Genomic DNA, 21106 nt, shown 5'->3' on the forward strand with positions numbered 1-21106 from the left:
ATGAATGACTGAGTATAACAAATTAGGCAAACTGTGAAAAATTCCATGGTCATAATCTGCTGTTTCCCACAGGATTATGGCTCCAAACACCTTGGCAAGCCAGCTCGGTGTGATTTTTTTACCTTTATCTGTTTAAGACAGCTTTCAGTCTCTTCACACCATCCCACATGAGGCAACACCACAAGAGACTGAAATTATGGCTGGTGTAAGAGGGACCAGGATGTCCAAAGAATTTGCACTCAAAAATGGTTGGGATAGTGGGAATCAGCATCCTGCATTGGAAAAACATCAAGGAAGAAAAGCCATCTCTGGTGTTACGCAGAACTATATTTATAGTGCTTATATATTTTAAAAATAATCTGCACATCTGAGAAAAATAATTTATCAATCACTTTGTTTTCCAGTAATGTCTGGTTACTTTAATGTTTCTGTTGTAAGTGATCAGACATTCGCTTTTTGCAGCAGTTGTGTTTAAATCCATCACAACTTTCAGCCCTGGGATTCCAGTCCAAGGAGAGCACTGCTACCAGCTCACCTGGCAGGTGTGGCCATGAGAACCTCAGTATCTGGTGTTAGCTTTAAGAATGATCAGTTTTCTATTCAGTTTCATGTCCTGACCTCAGTCAGGAGAAAAGGCCAGGTTGGATGGGGTTTGGAGCAACCTGGGATAGTGGAAGGTGTCCCTGCCCGTGGCAGGGGTGGAATGGGATGATCTTTGAGGTTTCTTTCAACCCAGACCATCCTGTGATTCTCTGATTGCTGTTATGCTCCGTACTTTGTCGAGACCTTCAAGAGAATGAAAGGGGGTGAGACTGAAAGGTTGTAAAAGTGAGGCCATCATGGAGAGGTTCTGGAGTCTTCCTCACTGGAGATACTCAAGGCTGTCTGGACACACCTGTGTGCCCTGTGCTCTGGGATGGCCCTGCCTGAGCAGGGAGCTGGCACCAGATGACCCCGCTGTGGTCCCTTCCAGCCTGACCTATCCTGGGATTCTGTGCTATCAGCTTTATGCACCAATAGCTTCCCAGATATTGTCTCAAAGTTGTAAAAGCTGAGGAGCTGCTTCCCAGCTACCTGGCATGGTAGATGAACATGAATCCCAGAATGGTTTGGGTGGGAAGGGACCTTAAAGCCCACCCAGTGCCACCCCTGCCATGGCCAGGGACACCTTCCACCGTCTCAGGATGCTCCAAGCCCCAATGTCCAGCCTGGCCTTGGGCACTGCCAGGGATCCAGGGGCAGCCCCAGCTGCTCTGGGCACCCTGTGCCAGGGCCTGCCCACCCTCCCAGGGAACAATTCCTTCCCGATATCCCATCTCTCCCTGCCCTCTGGCACTGGGAACCATTCCCCCTTCTCCTGTCACTTGTCCCCAGTCCCTCTCCATCTCTCCCGGAGCCCCTTTAGGCCCTGCACGGGGCTCTGAGGTCCCTCCGGAGCGCTCCCCTCTCCCGGAGCAGACCGCAGCTCTCCCCTCCCGGCCCCATCCATGGCGGAGCGTCCCTGAGGCGCTCCCGGCTCCCGCCCCGCGCACGCGCAGAGCCCGCCCGGAAGGCGCCGCGCAGGCGGAAGCGCGCGCGCCGGCCCGAGCCCGGTGAGAGCCCGCGGGCGGGACGGGCTGAGGGCGGCAGCGGGGCCGAGCGGCTGAGGGAGGTGAGGGCTGCTAGCGGGCTGTGGGGGCTGAGGACTCTGAGGGGTGAGGGAGCTGAGGGAGAGCGGGCTGAGGAGACTGAGGGGGCCGAGGAGGCTGAGGGAGAGCGGGCTGAGGGGCAGCAGGGTCCGCTGGTGGCCGGGGGCAGCCCGGCTGGGCTCGCAGCTCGGCCCCGGTGTGAGCCCCGCAGCGCCAGCCCGTCCTGGGGGCTCTGAGGAGGCCGGGGCAGAGCAGCCGGGTGAGCGAGGTATTGCGAGTGGGGGGTGATACGAGGAATAAAGGCATCTCCTGACAGGGATTAGAGGAACAGTAGAGTTATAGACAGGTATTGCTGCAACAAATTAAATTCTTCGTTCAGTGTGTGCGTTTTTCAGCTGCTGAAATGTGTGCTGACATCTCAGTTATATTCAGGGCCGTGCATCTATGGCTGAGTTCTGTCAGTCTCCCTGGGCCAGGAGTGGGTGGTTTGTATTGATGTTACTTATTTGAATCTTCATCGTAGGCAGTGTGGAAGGATAGTGGTTTTTTTGGAGTTTTTTTAGCTGTGATTTTCACCTCCTGCTTACAGGTGGGATCTTGAGAGACCATCAGGTGTTGCACGTCCAGAGGCAGAAGGTGAAAAGTTTGGGATTGACCAAACCAGCTTTATCATCCCCTAAAAATTATTCCTTGTCTAACATTGTTCCCCACACGATACCAAGAATTAAGAGTTCTGTGCTTTCTAATCTCATGAAAGCATGGCTTTTTGTTATAGGTAGTATGGGATAGTTATTAAAGGTGAAAAACAAGTAGGAAAGAATATTTTAAGAGGCACTTGTGAGAGCTGAGAAAGAGACTCAATATCCCAGAAAACAACTGTTATTCCAAACGTAGGGAATGGCAGAAGTAAACGAGGTGGGGGAGTCTGTAGGTGAGGCTGGTGTAATGTAATAATTAAGAAGGTATAATTAATTAATGTTGTGGCAAGATAGAAAAGAAGGACAGATGTATCTTTTATTTGGATAAAAGTGGCTCCCCTGTGACTCAGGCACAGGTGAAAACATGCAAATATCAGTGTTCACCTTTCTACCTATAGATGGAGATCTGCTGCCACAGATTTATGATATTAATTAACTTCTTTTTTCCCCTTGGCGGTGGTGTTGGATCATACCTTTGTGTGAATAGTAAATAAATACGGGTGGAACTGGAGTAGAATAACCTAAACATGCCTTAGGTGTTGCTTGTATGTTGCTAAAACTGCAGCTTGGTGCTTCTGTTGGGTGGGATTTTTATTTTTGGTCAGTTACAAGCGTATTAAAGTCACTTGAATTCAATATTGCCTTTTCTTTGAGGAAAGTCTGTGACAGTTGTACCCTTTAAGACTGGAGTAGTTTCTTCCTCACTTTTTTCCTAGTTCAGACTGAAATATTTTTGATTCTTTGGATCAAAGTTTGCATATTCTATAGTTAGCGGTTTGGTTTTTAATTTTTTTTTTTTTTTTTTTTTTTTTTTTTTTTTTTGCATAGAGCAACATAATAATTTTCCTGTTTCTCGATTTCTGAGTTTGATGCATGTGGCCTTCAATTTGACAGATTTGGCAATATTTCTTACTTGTAGTGGATCCTTAGTGTGGTGAAATAAGCTTGGTGGGACATCTGCTGCTTTTTTGGGGCAGAAGGATGGGGAATGTCTCCTGACACTAACTAACTTCTAAATAACTTCTGTTTTGTTTAACTGAGGAAACAAGTGGCATAACTTGGTGCTGGGACATTTACTCACTTTTTAAACCCCTGTGCTTGTTAATAATACAGTGAGTTATTAGTGTAGGAATTGCATAGCAGGAACGCCTGAGGGACAGAAGCCTGGATGGGGCTGTAGCAGTGTTCCTGGTGTGTTTGCAGGTCCCTGGTGTGTCCCAAAGCACAGCCATGGAGAAGTGGAGCCTGATGACAATCACGGTGTTGCTGGCACTCACCGTGCGCTGGGCTGTGTCCCTGGGGTCCTACTCAGGTAAGGCACCTGCACAGGCTGCAGCAGCCTCAGGGAGGGGGATTATGGGGCTGGTGATAAATGAAAAGAAATGTTATTTGTTGCTTAATTTTTTGCTTTTATTTATATAAAATCATAAATAGGAAGCAATGTGTTATTTCAACTGTTGTTATCTTTTAGTTCCTCTTGATTTCACCCAGGATTCCTTTTTCTTATTTTTTGAAGTGTGCAATGATTAACATGACTGTTTGGAGCAAAACACTGAAAAAAACCACCTTAACTTTTTTTTTTGGGTGATGCTGGGGATGGTCAGTTATATTTTAGGTTGACTATCTGGCTGTTTTCCCCTGTGCCTTTATTTGCAGAATATTGCAGTCTAATCGTACATTTTTTTAATATTATGCTTTAAATTCTGTAGCAGACATAACCTTAACTTATATTTAGCTAATCCTAGTGCTAATGAAGACAGTGTAGAGGTGACAAGGAGTGAACAATTACTCTGCTTGTAGGTGTACCTCCTTAAACTTGTTTACAGCAGGAGCCAGAGCTACATTCTGTTAATGGATGAGTTTTTCTCCTCCCTGTGTCAGAAGGCTTGCAAAGAATTAGCAAGTTCCTTTCCAAGCCTCCCAGTTCCATTCCTACACTTGGAATAAGCTTGCACAAGGCTTGGCCTCTGCAAATTTAAAAAAAGATAAAAAATGAGCCATTACTTTCAGTCCTCATCAGCCCAAGGAATCAGAACCTCAGTTAAATTCTACTCTGTTTTTTTGAGGCAATGGGGACCCTCATCCCCCGAGTAGCTGGAGCTGCTCAGGAGTATTCTGGTGATTTTAAACTGGGAATTCTGGGTTTCATTTACTTGAAGAATTTGCTTGAAGCTGAACTGCATTCCCAATTGTTTTGAGTTTGCTTTCTCAAAATGCCATTTCTGAGAGATCTGTAGGTAACTGAGGGTTTTACCCATCTCTAGGCATGAAACACCCTGTCTTTAGGCATACACTGAATTTCTCTTGCACTGCAAGAGGATTTATTTAGAATTCCGTTGCTAACTAGATTTTTGTAAGTTGATTTAATTTCAAACCAATCAAGATTGTGGAAGAGAGTCTAAAATAAAGCCTGAGCTAAAATAACAAGTTTTAAATCTTATTTCCTCCACAGTGCTCATATAACTGCTTTTGGAATAGGAAAAGCTGAATCTGATCCAGTCCAGCAAATTATTAAAGCTTAACTTCAAGCATTGGCTAGCTGTAAAAAGACAAACCCCAATGTTAGAGCTGTCAAACACATAAATCCATTTGGATTATTATTCTTCTTTTTGACTTCACGCAGACGTGATGAACTTTTAATTCCACCCTCATTTACTGTACGGTCTTGGATCTCAGTCTCATTCCCACCCTGTTCCTTGCCATCCAGCTTGCTTTTGGATCTGCCTCTGGAATTAAATGAAAAAGCAGGCAGCTCATACCTGGTTTTGAAAGGTTACCATTAGTGATGACCTAGTCTTGGAGAATTATTGAGGAAAAATTTGGTTTCATAGTTTAATGCATAATTTTTTTAGTGCACTGCCAAACTCCGGCTAAATACAGGTGTTGGAAGGAAGCTTCAAACCCTTAAAAAGCCTGCTTCCAGGTTAACAATAAAACTGAATAAGATCTCTACTTTTAAGGTATTTGTGACCCTTCTAAAATAAAATATTCCATTTTTATTAATTTTTAACTCAGTTTGCCTGTATATCTGATGCTTGCTGTAGATGGAAGCTAAATCTGCATTGTCATACTAACTGATCAGTCTGTATTTGGCTTTTTATCATCAAACCTTTGGATTAAAATCTCTTTTGATCATTCTGAAGACAATTAATTTTTTTTCATTCCTTTTTTCTCCTAGGGATTGAGAAATTGATAGACACACAAACACACACTCTAAAATTTGGCTAACATCTATTTTGTATTTCAATAATCAGGTGGCAGATTCTTTGTTCCACTGGATTTATAGCTACAGAATTGACACTGATAAAACTCCAGTGTTCCAGTGACCTCACTTACTTGGGAAACTTGAGGCTGAATGTGTCACAGAGTGGAGATAATGTGCTCTCTCTACCACCCAGGAAGAAATTAGCAGAGATAAGAGCTCCTTTCCACTTTCTGGGAATAAATTGCACGTTCCTGGGCTTGTGGGATTCCCACAAACATAGATCATGGGAAAAACTAGAGATGGCTTTCCTATATTTTAAAGACCCTCTTATATCTCTGTCTGGCTCATGTCAATATTTCACTGGGAGCACAATCAGTCCAGTTGCTGTTCTCAGTGATCAGGTTAATAGAAGTAAATAAACATCTGGGAAGATGCTCAGCATGCTGCCATTATCAGAGTTAGTCTTACATCGAGGGGAGTATTTGACATCTGAAATATTTGAATTGATAAAGCTTTGCTTTTCCATGAAAAGGGCAAATAATAGTATTATAATGATATTGATAGTAAGGTACCATGACATGGCTGAAACACAAGTGAGAATATTGACAATTACCACATACCAAGGGAGTGCAGCAGTTCCCACAAAATCACTGTAACATGTCCATTATGTGCATTTTCCTAGTTCAGGGAAAGTACCACATTTTTCATCTGCACTTGGAAATGATTTTTTTTGTCAGATGAGGAAGGAGTTCTTCACAGCAGAGTATCTTGATAAATGCTTATTGCAGAAATCTCCAGGAAGCCAAAAGAACACATAACTTTTTTTTTTCCCTCTGTTAGACTGCATGATGAGGTCTCTGTTTGCTCTCAATATAGAGGCATGGAGAATAAAATTGGTAATATGTTAATATGCAGTATATAACTGGAGGAAAGCAATCTCTGTCAAACAATTTTTAGTAATTTTCTAAATGCTGTGTCTTCTCCTTTTAGGGGCAGGAAAACCACCCATGTATGGAGACTACGAGGCTCAGAGGCACTGGCAAGAAATCACCTACAACTTACCCATCAGGCAGTGGTAGGTTGTGCTTACAAAGGGAGAATGGAAGGAAATCCTGGCTGTATTTTACACCTCTGAGCCCATTGTTCACACCCATGATCCATGAGATTTTTAGATGGGTGGGTGCCTGGAATCTAAATGTAAAGGTTTGGAGCTTCATTTGTACAGATCACTTAAAGCAGAAGGAAAATTATTCTAAATGTTTTATTTCTTTTTACATTATTGCTAATATTCCTTAGAGCTGGCACGAAACAGTAAAAATGTAGTCCATATATGTGCTACAACTCAAATTGGAATATATTGGAATTCCAGGTCATCTTCCAGCAAGGACAGAGGTGTTGTGTGTGGTGTAACTTCCCTGGCTGTCTGTTGGGGAACAGACTAATCTGACAAAATAGAGAATTAATTCACTTGTGTTCTGTAAATACACCTGAACTCTGCGGATGGCTCTGTGTAGTGACCTCAGACCATCCTGTAGTTCCTATATTATCATTTTTGTTCTCTTTTTTCTGGGATATCCAAACCCTGACTGTGCCAGAGGTGGGACGAGCGGTGTTACACAGTAATGGAGTTGGCAGCTTTGATCCACTCTGTTACTCTGAACTATATCTCCTTAAAATTAGGAGTTATAGCAGCCAATATTCCCAGGCATTCCCAGGGGCCAGATCAGACACTGTTGCAGGCTGAGTTTAGCTGCCACGTGGGCACCTTGGGCTTGTATTTGCTTTCTGGTTTTATAATTTATATAATATTTTATTTATAATTGAAGGGGTTTTTTGAGTTGGATCTGCTTTGGAAATTGATTCTCTAATACAGCAATGTCCTATTCAGTCTTGGGTGTTTGGAATAGCACATCTTGGCTGACATGCAAGGGATTGCATTCTAGAATTTAAATATTTCTGGTTTATATTATTCTTTACAGTCTTGACATTATTTGCTAAAGGCTACTTTAAGAACATCCCTTCTTATTCTCTGCTAATTAAAACTCTGAAAGCTTCCTTACTAAAAATTACTGAATATATAAGGATTGTTTTTCTTTTCTTATTGAAACTATGAGTTTATGGAAGGTAAAATGAAAAAAATAAACTCCCAAAACTGGCAAGTTCCCTGAAAGTTGCAAACTGTGACATTCTGCATGAGGAATCTGCACTGCCTTGGCAGGAGCAATCTTGAATTGTAGGATAAGAAGCAGAGATGCAACTCAAAGAAATATGATTTATCATCAGTTCAGAAGACACTTCAGGCAGCTCATAAAGAATTCAAGAAATATCATTTACTATAATAAATGTCAAAAATTGGCTGCATTTGAGGTGAGGAAGTGGAAAAGCCAAGAGCCTGCCCTGTGGCAGTGGGAGCAGCCAGTCAGTGTTTCACTGGGAGATGGAAAGGGGCTGGTCCTCACTGTTGGAACTTTTCCTTGCACAAACCCCTCTGTTGTCATTTGGGAGAGGTGACTTTGTTTTAACTGCTGCCACAGAAATCCTGGCACAACATAATCACAAACGGGAAAATCCTTTTCTTTCCTTTCACGTGCTCCACCTGGGTTTGGAGGTAGAACCAGGAGTTTCCCTCTCCACTGAAGTGAGCTTTAGCAGCTTTTTTTTGCAACCACAAATGTGTGAACTCTGAATCACTTTTACTGTTATTTTGTTGCTTGAGACTTATTTAATATGAAGTAAAAATAAGCGGATAAAGAAGTTGCCACCTTCTGTTTTGGATTTGGAATACATTTAATATTCAGCCTTTTCCTTGGGCCAAAACCAAGCTGGAAATGTAGTCTTTAAATTGAATTTTATTTTTTTCTAGGTACTTCAATACAAGTGATAACAACCTGCTGTACTGGGGCCTTGATTACCCACCTCTCACTGCCTATCACAGTTTTGTGTGTGCTTACATGTAAGTTCAGTGTTTTCAATCCCGTGTTACATTTTTCTTTCTGCCAGCTCTGTAAATTTAGATGTGACTTGGATATTCAGCTTTCCCTGGAAGCCACTGCTGGATCTGTGATGCCCAGGGAAAAGTGCTGTAGGAAAAGGGGGCATTGCCTGGGAAAGCTGTTGTGTGTGCAGAGCCCAAGTGACATTTGATGAGTGGATATCATGTAAATAGAATTCTGTTATTGGAATACTTTTTCCACAAGGGCTTTGCTGCTGTTGGAATGAGACTTATGGAATAAGAATGTAGGTTAAAGTGCACAGGCACAGCTATGTGGGGCATCTATGTGAACTGTAAATGGTTTATATTTAATACTTAAGCATGAAAGGTATTTACAATTGTTTTTTTTTAAAGTCCCTGGAACCAGACTGGAGGTGGTTATCTTGTCCTAATAAATATTGTATTCCATTTTTACTGTTTCCAAACGTTATTTTTTTTCAATTGTGAAACAGTCTATAGTGTAAACTGATCTAGTGGTGAGGAAAAGCTTTCATTGATCACTATTGCTCTCTGAAATATTTCTTCTCGTTCATCTTAATTCTTGGAATCTGCTCCTGTGCATGTCATCTTTATTGCTGCAAGGAGTGTAAAGGGAAATGAGAACTGTCTGCATTTTGATGTGTCTGTACTTTGTTTTACAGTGCAAAGTTAATAAATCCTGATTGGGTTGCTCTGCACACATCTCGGGGCTATGAGAGTCAGCCCCATAAGTTATTTATGCGTACAACAGGTAGGAAGATTATACTTCCTTGGGATCATCCTGCACATTTGTCTTGCTTACTAATTCAGCATGTTTAATATGCAGCTTCTCTGTCTTTACTGGTTTATTCTCAGTTTTTTAATTGGGTGGCTTTGCAGGTCCGTTTCTGAGCCAAATTCCTGCATTATTTCCTCTTCTGCCATCATTTGTGAAGCTGACAAATATAAAATATAGAAACAAGTTTTCAATCCAATTAATTAATTAAAAACTCTAAAACACAGCTACTCTTTGTAGCATAGACCCATTTTTTAATTTTGAAAATAATATTCTTGTTTTCCCTTCCATTCTGACAAAGACTCTTTTTATTTTTAGCTTCACTTGGTTTTTATTGTAATATTATTTCACATGTAGCCTGGCATTTACTGACTTAACAACCTCTGGAGGTGTCAGAGATCTTCATTAGGAGCTCAAAGGCAGAGATATTTGATATTATTACTGTGAGCAACAAAGTAATAATTTATTTTACTGCTTGTATTCTAAATTTGTCTTATACCATTTGATTGTTTTGAACTGCAAACAAATGCAGAAAAAGATTTGTACCATAATTTGGTAGCTGTAGCAGTAGGACAGCAAAGAATGTGGCCAATGAACTCTTGTTTCATGTTACTGTTTCTTTCATTTAAAATGTCTTTTGCTTTTTCTAACACAAAATGCTTTCTGATTGCAACAGCAGAATTTGTTATTCATCAATAGCTTTTCTGTACTTCACAAACCTCTCAGTCTGCTCTCTGGTAATTGATTGAATTGAAAAAAAAATAAAAATCACTAGAATTTAATTATCCTTGAAATGGTCTTTATTAATTTTGAAATCAAGTCACTTGACACAACACTGATGGATCTGGAGAGCTGATAAACACTTTTTAACAGGAGCCATTAGAAGAATGCATTAAAATAATTCAGGGTGGTCAATGGCAGCTTTATTTTAAGCATCAGTGTATTTGTTTTGCTAACACCTTGGGTATATTTGTTTAGTTGTGGCTTAAGCTGACAAAACAATTTATCCCTGGATAACTGAAATATTTAAACATATCCTTTCCCTCTTGGAACCACTGCACATTTGCTGAAAGTGGTTTGTAGAAATAATCTGAGTATTTTCTTGAGTTTTTAAGACAACACTCAAGAAGAATTCACCTGCTGAACATACCCTGGGCAGGGGAACCTGCTGGCTCTGTTTTCTTGTTCCCTCTCTTACAAATCCTTGCTGTAGGCAGGTGATCAGAGCCAAATCCCTGCTTTCAGTGTCTTTATCCCCATCACTGGTAATTCACACAGAGATTGGGATCATCTGGAGTTGCTTTATTGTGCCCCCAGCCTTCTCTGTCCTATCCCACAACCTGGGTCCAGTCAGGGCTGATTTCTTTGGGGCATTCCCGAATGCCTGCCCTGCTTTTGGCATGTGAGGAACTACAGTGTGACTGAGGCTGTGCCAGGAGCCAGGACAGCTGAACACGTGGAAGCAGCAGCTTTGGGACATCAGAAGTGAGCCTTAGAAACATTAACAAGATCAAATTCTGTAGACCTGTTTCTTTTTGTCCTTTGAAGTAGAACTGCCCAGTTTATTTCTGATATTTTGATGTTTATTTGCCTGTGTTTTTTCTTTGTCTCCTCCTTGTGGGAGGATTCTAATGGAAAATTAATCTTTATTTTTCAGTGTTTGTTGCTGATTTGCTGGTTTATATCCCTGCAGTTATTTTATATTGTTTTTCCTTGAAAGAAACATCTGCAAAAAAAAAGGCAAGTACCTGGTGTGTGTAAATTAAACAAAGAAAACACTGTTAGAACAGGGTAGAAATGTAACCCTAAGTTAATTAACACCTAGAATGCCCTGATGGCTCCCATGTAAAACTGATGACAATCACTATAGCTCATATTATAGGCTTTTCACTTAAAAAGATTCAAAAAGCCATTATTTTATCTCATAGCAATTATTTTAATGCTTTCAATAACAAGATGCTCTTAAGTTTAGTAGCCATGAACTTCTGAATGATGTTTTTCCTTGAATTTATTACTTGAATAGTAAAAAAATAATTTGTGGTGTGGCAGGAGGAGATGTGGGAACTGCTTTGTCTTGAACACTCCTTACAGTAGACTTTGGAATAATAAGTCTGATTTTTGGAGTGGTTTAAGATAGGTGTGGGTGATCTTTGAGCTATTGTAAAGGGCGGGCAATATTCAATATTTTCTCATTTATGGCAAATCTTTATCCTTTTTTATTTCTTCAAAATCTTACTGACAGATGATTACTTGTGGAGAATAAGATTGCTGCATACAGGATGCATCATGGAGGGACACATTTTGTCCTGGAGAAGTTCCTCTGTCCAATGCCTAGTTTGGGACTAATTCTTTTTCCTCTCTCTTTTTTCATCCTTTTTTTCCAGGTTTCCAGTGCTCTCTGCATCCTGCTTTATCCAGGCCTCATCCTTATTGACCATGGGCACTTCCAGTATCCTTGTTCTGCATGGAAATGAATTTCTGTTTATGGAATCACTGTTCCTTAGCACTTGATAGGGTTCTGCCCACCCCAAACAGAGATATCAAAGGAAGCTGTAAGTCTGAAACATATTGGAGATAAAAATTATTGATATTGGCACAAATCAATCCGAACATGAATATCATTCTTCCCATGCCTCCAGCTCATCTCCCTGTCAGTCACTTCCCTGCAGACAGCATCACTGGTGCTGTGACAGTAAGGAGAGTGATGGGTTGTGCTCCTGTGATTTGTGTGTGCAGAGGGAATCCCCTTAGATCTTCTTGGGATGGCAGAGCAGTGTCAGGTGGAGCTGTGTGAAATGTTCAGCTCTATAAAACCTCCCCTTCTGCCTCGGCTTCACAGCTCAGGGAGGTGAGTTCAGGGCTGACTGGTCCACATTGGTGGTGGACACCTTCTCAGGTGGGTCTGTGTTAGTAACAATTCTGGTTTTGTTCTGGTTTTGTACACAAACAGGCCAGTGCTGTCAGCTCACCCCGTGCTGGGGTGGTGGAGGTGTAGCAGCTGCTGTGGAGGCAGGGATTTACTGCAGATTTCTGTGCCAGCCCTGCCACTCTGATGTGACCAACGCCATCTGAGCAGCTCCAGCAATGCAGAGATTTGTTTACCCTGAGCTGCTGCACCTTTGCAAGATCAGGGCCTCTCAGTGTGAGTTTGCTGATGTGAAATCAATGAGGTGTCAAATGTACCTGGTGATGTGGAGTGGGAAATGTGAGTGGGCCGAGAGCTCCGTGGGCAGTCTGGATGTGTTGTCACAGCTACTTAGGCTGACAGAGGGAAAACAAAATATTGTGACATTTCTGACAATACAAGAAATGCAAGGGGATGGAGTGACAGGACAGGAGGGAGTGGCTTTCCACTGCCAGAGGATGGGTTTGGATTGGATATTAGGGAGAAATTCCTCCCTGTGAGGGTGGGCAGGCCCTGGCACAGGGTGCCCAGAGCAGCTGGGGCTGCCCCTGGATGCCGGGAAGTGTCCAAGGCCAGGTTGGAGCAGCCTGGGATGGTGGAAGGTGTCCCTGCCCATGGCAGGGGGTGGGACTGGATGGGCTTTAGGGTCCCTTCCAATTTAAACCATTCTGGGATTCTGTGTCTTACTGGTTTATCTAAGTTTTTCAAAAAACAAATAAACCCCAAAGCTAATACTTTGTTGCAATTTAATAGTAAGTGTAGCTTAGTCTCTTCTAAATCTCCTGAGCCTGGGAAGCTCTTTTCAAAGTCACAAGGCAGTAACCTTGTTTTTAGCAACTATTACTCATTGTTTGAGCAGAATTAGCAGCTCAGGGAACTGGTCATGGATGAGGGTGCCTTGTGAGTGTAAGAGAATCACAAACCCCTCAGAAGTCCTTGAACTAAATTATACATAATTTAAACACTGACATATTTGAATATTCTGCACATATCTTGTGGGAGCTGGAAGGGGAAGCCTGTGAGAGCTTTATCTTTAACCATGTAAACGCCAAGAAGAAAGTGTTGGTTGTTGCAGAGAACTGTCACTGCCACCAAAAGCTGGGTTGGCTGAATAGACATTACACGTGTAATTAACACACACAGAATTTGCCCTCGGTTTTGTCTGGGCAAGCTCTGAATCAAACCTTGGAAATACAGAAATTACACTTTCAATGGAAGTAAAATTTTTTATCTGTGGGGGCAACAGAGTCGCAACTGGCAGTGTGTCCTTAAAACTAACTTGGCAAAACTCATTTTATAAGCTATTTCTGCTTCCCCTCAGGGCATTAATTGCTGCCTTCCAGAAGTGAGACGTGTATCTTGTCCTTGACATAAAAAACCATATACAACTCAGTGAGCCTTGGCTTGGCCTTGTGGGCTGTCCTTTGTTTGTCCCGTGACTGGGACCTCCTGGGCTCTGTGGCGTTTTGCTTGGCCTTAAATTATAAGCAAATGGAGCTTTACCATTCCCTGCCCTTTTTTTGCTATTTACTTGGAAAGTGCTTCAAGAAGGGACTGAAAGGAAAGGGGTAAGTGGCTTTAAAGTGTTTTATCTTCCTCAGGAATCAGCCTGGCGTGGGGAATGGGATTGTCCTTGTGTGCATGTGGGCCCTCCTGAGTTCATTGTGTGCGAGATACCTGGTGTAACGTGTTCCTGTGCTGCACAGTGAGGATTGCTCTTGACTTCTGTCCAGCATTCCTGGATTTCTCTGGTGATGTGCTGTCCTGTTGCAGGCTGGTGCTGTTGGCTAAACTGGCAGGGACAGTGCTGTTGTCCTTCGCTGCCTGCTGGCTCCCGTTCGGCACCGACGTGGAACAAATCATGCAAGTACTCAGAAGACTCTTTCCCATTGACAGAGGCTTGTTTGAGGCATGCATGTTTTCTTCTCCCACCCACTGCCCTGTCCTGTATTCTTACATCCCTGGAGAAACCTTCAGCCTGACCTTTAGGATTTCATGGGGGAGACACGGCGCAGGGCGAGTAACTCGAGATGGCTTCTTCAGCAGTCGTTTCTTGCCAGTTATTTAATCCAGTGTTTAACCCCAGCTCAGCTGGCATCTTCCAGGATATTATACCAGTAGACAACACTTATCCCATCATCAAACCCATACTTCAATCCATACATTTTTCCATTGAAATAGATTCCATAGTAATTGACAGTGTCAGAAGATGTATAACCTTGACAGTCAACAGCCTCAGCCTCTGGGGTTCTGCTCCCCTCTTTTCAATGGGATTAATTATTTTTTTTAAATAATTTTTAAATGGTGTTTTAGATACAGCCTAGAACTTCCTTTTTTCCCCACCCTGTGCAGTTTCCACAGTGTTTTCCAAAAGTTTTAGGCCACTTCTGCTTTTGGTTTTGCTCAGGTTGTGGACACGCCTATGCTGAAGGTGCTGACCCTTAATCCAGTCCCTCAATTCCTCATTTACCGAATGGCAGTGCCACAGGAATTTGGGATAAAGGGTTCTCATCTCCCAAGTCACAGGGAGTTGTTGGTGTTTTAATTGGGGCACGAGTCAATATTACACTTTTTACACCAGATTCTCAACTTCAAGCTTAACCCAGAAAATGAAGCTTTGAATTTCCAGGTTGCCACAGGGATTAAAGCAAATTCTCACGTAGTTTGATTAATCTTAATTATTCTTTTAATCTTCTTTAGATGTAAATAATATCACAGCTGGCACTTATTTCTTCAAAAGTTAATGCTGATGTACCAAAGGCAGTGGAGGTGTTCTTAGTGTATTCTCTGCTAGTTTGTTTTAAAATCCCCAACAAACACCAAACAACCCCTCCAGAAAAGACACCCCCCCAAAAAAAACAATGACCCTTTTCCTTGAGAATGATTTGGAATTTATAAAGGAATCATTTTGCTCACCACACCTTTTATTCAGTACCAAGTTTAAAAATAAAATCTGTAAATGACAATAACCAATGAGTCCAGAAGAGCTGGAGGATTTTAGTCTAATATTAGCCCAAATATTTTCTGAGCTGCTCAGGGCAGTGACTTGCTGGATGCTGATGGAGATAAAATGAGAATTTGTCCACGTAAGCAGCGCTCAGTAACTTGGCCTGGGGTGTGACAGGTTCTGTGCAGTTCCCATTTGCAGCCCAGGGTGTGACAGCTCCCATTTGCAGCCCGGGAACACTTGCTGATGGCTGGAAAATCAGCCTGGCTGCGAGGAGGAGTCGCTGGTGCTGCCAGAGCTGTGTTCCCCGGAATCCCCGGCAGATTCCGGGCGCTGGCAGCAGGGACGGAGGGGGCTCAGTTGCTGGTGGGAGTCGCCTCCGTGGGGTTGTGTCTACACAGCTGTGCCCCCAGCAGCTGTCTGGGGATGAGTTTCACCAGCAGGAGAGCTGCAGTTACAAATTTAATTTTGAAAGTGATCCTAGCACAACTGCTAATGTCTTTAGAGTTCTTGATTTATTGGAGGTTAACTCTGTCAGTGCTAGCGAGCAGCGAGCACAGGCACGGGCAGGTATGACAGCACAGAGTGAGAAAGGATTCACACGTGCCAGGGTTTACTCAGGGACAGTGTCAGAGCCTTAATTCCACAAAATGTCTGGTCTCATGGGTTAAGTCATTGTCTCTTGTGCTGAAGAACTATTTCTCACTTACTTTAGAGCATGTTTTAATTGGGTCTCTTGAAACTTTCTGGTTTTGAAGAGCAGAATCATCTCCAGTACGTCTAAGAATGTGATGTACACTTGCAAGTGTTATTTGCACTCTCATGGTAGAAACCCAACAATCCTCACCTCCCAAGCCCCATTGTTCCCACAGACATGAGTGTAATTATATATAATTATCACTGATTACCTTTTTATTTCCTTCCAGGATAAAGTAGCCAATATTTGGTGCAGTCTAAGTGTCCTTATAAAGATAAAGAATGTAATATCCCCTCGAACTCAGCTGAAACTCAGGTAAGACATAACTGGAGTGCTTTAGGCAGTTTTTATCTGCACTGTTTTTTCCAAGAGGAGTAAATTTTCTCGAATTGCATTCTTTCCTATACTGTATATTTCTCCCAAGTGATGAAGGAGAAATATTAGGAATATATATGACTGAAAAATTCCATGCTTGTTTATATAGTGATTTCAGTTGCTTGATTAAAACTGAGTTAAAATTTGCAAAATCAAAGAATTCAACTATCTTTCAATGCTTTTAGAAGTCAGGGCTCCCAGTTCTGCTCCTTGACTCAGTGAAGAATTCGGGTCTGGCTCTGCAGAGTGAAGTGTTAATGGCTGTAGTCACTCACGTATTAAATCTGTTTTTCTTCCCCAATCCTTTAGTTTTGCTGTAACATTCCTGAGCCTGCTCCCTGCCTGTATCAAGCTCACTGTCCAGCCTTCCCTGCGAGGGTTTAAATTTGCCTTGGTGAGTGTTTGCTTTTCACTGCTCCCTGTTTGATATCCACCACAAGCACTGGAGTGCAACCAGCAGTGCCAACAGCAGTTGTGCAGGGCACAGAGGGTGGGAGCCATGAAATGCTGAAGGAATTGGTTAAAAAGGGTTTTGCTCCCACAAATCCAGGGCTCTGACCTGTCCTTTAAACCCACATTTGTTCCTTAAGTTCAGTTTTCTTTATTTAACCCCATATTTTTATTACCTTCCTCTGAAGAGCCTTTAGAAGATGCCACACACATTTAAACCTCAGATAGAATTGGGATTTCTCCTCTTTTTGTTTGGCTTCCAAAGTGCCAGTTTTTCTTCCTTCACTGGCTGCAAAATTCAATTAAAAAGTCCCCAAATGGACATTGTGAGCTCATTAGTGGTTTGAAAATATAATGATCCTATTTTCCAAAATGTTTGCCTTCTCTTAGTCACATCATTGAATTGAAGCACATTGCCATGACTTCCATGCAAAAACAGTTCTCCTTGAAATCAACATTATAGGGAGCTGGGTCCTAAGTTTCAGAGTTACAAACTAATTTCTCTTTTTAATTTTATCACAACATTGCCTAAAACTAATATCTATCCTAAGAACTGCTTGGTTTTACAGCCTGTTTTTGTTTGGTGGGGGAATGAAAAGACAATTTGTTTACTTTTTATATTGGCTGGTCACAGTGAGGAGCAAAATTTTGTGTCAAAAATGGGGGTAATTCTTACCATGAGTGGGATTTGCCAGTGCCTGTGTGTGGGAATGTTGTGATTCTCTGCTGGGAATGCTCTTGTCAGGGAAGTTGAGCAAGAGGGAGGCTCTGCCTGAGGGACTTTGTGACTAATTCTGGATAAACTTTCAAACAAGGTGGTTTTGGTACATGAGGGTGGTTCCAGGAGCTGCCCTGGAGGAAATGCAGCAGTTAATTAGAAAACTCAGCTCGTTTAGCTGCTGCCTGTCACAGAGCCTGTGCCAGCAGACACCACAGAGGGCTTTGCTTTGCAGTCACACGGACTGACACATCTCTGCTCTCCCTCCTAAGGTCAGCTGTGCCTTGTCATTTTTCCTGTTCTCCTTTCAAGTCCATGAAAAATCTATTCTTCTTGTGTCAGTGTAAGTAAATTGTTTTCCTGTGGGTATATTTTGATCTTTTCCTCATCTTCTTACTGCATGCTGTTTTCACTTAGAAATACATCAGCTTGTAACAACCCTGCACATTTGCTTTTCTAATGTAAATTTGTAAATGAAGGTGTGCAAGTACAGCCAGGCTGGTCTGTCCTTTCAGTGGTGGCTGTGGGGACAGTCACCAGCACTGCTGTTCCATGGGGATGTCCTACATGGACCTGGGAGTGCTGTTGGATATGGGAATATTTGATAACCCTTTTTCTTCTTTTCATCCCAGCCCAGTCTGCTTAATCATAAATGAAATCCCCTTTATGGCCACGTGGTTTCTACTTGTGTCAACTTTCAGGTGAGTCGGAAACTATTAACAGAGCTGGAGAGGGATTTTGGACAAGGGATGGACAGACAGGACACAGGGAACGGCTTCCCACTGCCAGAGGGCAGGGATGGATGGGATATCGGGAAAGAATTGTTCCCTGGGAGGGTGAGCAGGCCCTGGCACAGGGTGCCCAGAGCAGCTGGGGCTGCCCCTGGATCCCTGGCAGTGCCCAAGGCCAGGCTGGACATTGGGGCTTGGAGCAGCCTGGGACAGTGGGAGGTGTCCCTGCCCATGGCAGGGGGTGGAATGGATGGGCTTTAGGATCTCTTCCAACCCAAACCCGTCTGCAATTCCACGATAACCCTGTTCTTCCCTAGTTCTAGCAAGGATAAATATATTTACTGCTTTCCCCTCTTTTCTGCATTCTCTGAATCCCCCCTGGAACGCTGCTGGCCCTGGCTGATGCCACCCAGCCTGCTGCCCCTGCTGCTGAAGGACGGGCTGCTCCTGGCCTACGCCGTGACCACGCCCGCGTTCCTGGCCGTGTGCCTGGCCTCCTTCTCCATCCTGGAGAAGACCTCAGCAGAGGACCTGCAGCTCAAGGCCTTCTCCCTTTCCCTCAAGGGTTACGTGTCCTGGTTTAAGTCCTTTCCTAGGATTGTCAGGAGCCTGGTAAGCAAATTTTATTCCTTTACCTCTTACTTGCAGCTTTCCCCAGCGCTGAAGTACCCGTGGAGGGGGGCTGTCATTTCTTTGTGCCGTGTGGAACAGTGCAGAGCACCCAAGCAATGAAGTGACAGCTGACCTGTCTGAGGTGTTCCATCATTCCTTGTCTTCCAGTTCCTTCTGTCCATGTCCCTGATAGGAGTCCTGTCTGTCCTGAGTGCTGCAGTGCCTCCTCCCCAGAGCCTCCCAGATTTATTCCCCGTGGCCGTGGCCGTTGTTTCCTGCCTGCACTTCCTGCTGTTCTTGGTGTATTTTAACGTTGTGATGCTCTGGGACTCCAAGAATAGAGGGCAGAAGAAAATGAGTTAATGAAGCTGAAGCTCCAGGACTGAGTGTGCTCAGTGAGAGGTGCCAGCACTGCAGAGGAGCCTGTGTGTGATGGACACAACTGCTGGAACCCCAGGAAAGCCAGGAAACACCTTTTGCTTATTTAAACACAAAACAATCAAAGACTGTTCTAAAGGAGAAATATTTTGAAGAGCATTGGGAATGGGATTTGGTTTGTTTTCTCTGGAAGTGTCACACTTTTGTTACCATTTGTAAACCTAAAATGCCTAATAAAGGACCAAATTTTGAATTAATGCTAAAATACTGTATTAGCAAAAGTAGCATTAAGTTTTCTCCTTTCCCAGCATAAAAAGCATAAGGAAGTGCAGGGAAAGTAGAAACTCGTGCCTGGCAGCACTGAAGCTGTGGTGCTGAACTGCTTCATGACACAAACCTGGTTTGTGGCATCAGTCACTGTCTCCCTTTGCTGGGGGTCAGGCAGCTCTGATGTCTAAAGCTGCTGCAGCTCGCTCTCTAACAGGACTGAAAAGCCACAACTTTTGGTTCTACTGCAATAAAAGCTGAGGTGCTGCAGTGCAGTTTGAAAAGAAAATACCCAAACCCCTTATTAAATTGCACAGCAATTTGCAGATGTAAACTGAACTCAACTCTGCAATTTCTCCCTGGGCACAGCTCAGCCTCCAAAGCCAATAATTCAGAGAATACAAATTGATTGAGTAATTATAAACATAACAAAGCATGGAGGAAGAAAATAAATCATAAAGCAATTTAGGGTCATATAGTTTAATTAGGAGTCAGTCTATTCTTTTTTTCTGTATCTATATATAAATATAAGAAAGCCCCCCCCACCCCTTGTTTAAAGGCTTCCCCTGTCACATTCCAGGCTGTCACTGCCCTCAGCCTCAGTGTGTGAATCAGCTGTTCTGGGAACTTCCAGCTGGGCCACTTCTGAGCCCTGGCAATGGAGTCCCTCAAGCTCAGTGGATTTGTGCAGGTTTTCCAGGCTTATTTGTTGTGGAAAATGTACCCCCAGCCAACACTGCCCCCCTGGCAGCTCAGAGAGAATGGAAAAGGGGCTCTGGAGTAGGAACCAGCATGATATTGGGGGTGAGCACAGTTCAATTTCCCTGCACTGTAAGTTTGCTATGAAACAACAGAAGTTCCACCTTTTCACAAGTATTTAGGATTTTCTGTGGGTGACTCTTAACTGTGGCATGCAAGAGCTCTGCCCACAGCATGGCCTTTCTGGAAGTGTAGGCTGAGTGGCACGGATGGGTATCAGGACACAAAATAGGAATCTTTGTCTCCAGAGGCTGTGAAATCCCAAAACCACCGTGTTTCCCCCAAGGAACGGCTGCCTGAACCTTGTCAGCCCGAGGAAGGGCTGCATAACAGGAACATGAAGGTGGATGGAAGCAGAGGGAGCCCAGGGTCTCATTAGCCCAGCCGTGTCCAGCAGAGCCCAGGCCCATCCTTCCCCCGTACCCAAACATTAGTTTTGAGTGTATCCCTTTCCTTTGTCCTTGAGGTGGCCTCGGGGGGTGATAAAGTGAGAGTCACCCGATCCACCTTGTGTGGAACTGGAAATGGTTCTTAACAGCCCCAGCTGCTTCAGAGGCCAAAGCCTGCTACAGCAGGAGGTCAGAGACACAGCGAGTGCTCAATAGCTGGGTGTGGATGAGGGGCATGAGCAGCAGGAGCTCGGTGTAAACTCCCACTGCCTAAAACTGCCCAGTTTATAACTGCCCTGGGGTGAGCTCTGCTGTGACTCTGCTGTCCATCACCACCTGCGCTGTTGGTTCCTGTACACGTTTGATGCTGTTCTTCCAGGACTGCCCAGAACAGCTCAATTTACACCAGCACAGTCAGTTCCAGACTCAGATCAGTAATTATTTAATTTCCAGCTCCAGAGGTTACAGCCAGGTTAGAGAAACTCTGCCTGGTTCAGGTATCCTCAGCCTACAAAGCCAGGGCTGGGGCACCTTACACCCACAACAACCCCCAGCTCTGAAAGCCTGAGACACCAAGGGGAAAAATGAGAACAACTGACAA

General features: G+C 43.4%; 1 protein-coding gene across 4 annotated transcripts; it reads left to right on the forward strand.

The window, feature by feature from the left end:
• The first annotated feature begins 1564 nt into the window (after positions 1 to 1564).
• On the forward strand, positions 1565 to 19355 carry ALG6 (ALG6 alpha-1,3-glucosyltransferase). Of its 4 annotated transcripts, none has more exons than XM_048312303.1 (15): positions 1565 to 1651; positions 3530 to 3638; positions 6522 to 6606; positions 8395 to 8484; positions 9165 to 9253; positions 10935 to 11017; positions 11662 to 11726; positions 13565 to 13750; positions 13956 to 14091; positions 16056 to 16141; positions 16511 to 16595; positions 17642 to 17712; positions 18002 to 18070; positions 18514 to 18712; positions 18881 to 19355. In XM_048312303.1, exons 2-15 carry the CDS (start codon positions 3557 to 3559, stop codon positions 19073 to 19075), a joined length of 1521 nt encoding a protein of 506 aa, XP_048168260.1. In that variant the 5' UTR covers positions 1565 to 1651; positions 3530 to 3556; the 3' UTR covers positions 19076 to 19355. The 4 variants fall into 4 exon arrangements, with proteins under 4 accessions (XP_048168260.1, XP_048168264.1, XP_048168263.1 ...); XM_048312307.1 differs by having other exon boundaries at positions 18906 to 19025; XM_048312306.1 differs by having other exon boundaries at positions 1571 to 1592.
• Positions 19356 to 21106: the final 1751 nt, after the last annotated feature.

Source organism: Corvus hawaiiensis, chromosome 9, assembly GCF_020740725.1.
Source record: "Corvus hawaiiensis isolate bCorHaw1 chromosome 9, bCorHaw1.pri.cur, whole genome shotgun sequence".
Classification (NCBI taxonomy): Eukaryota; Metazoa; Chordata; class Aves; order Passeriformes; family Corvidae; genus Corvus; species Corvus hawaiiensis.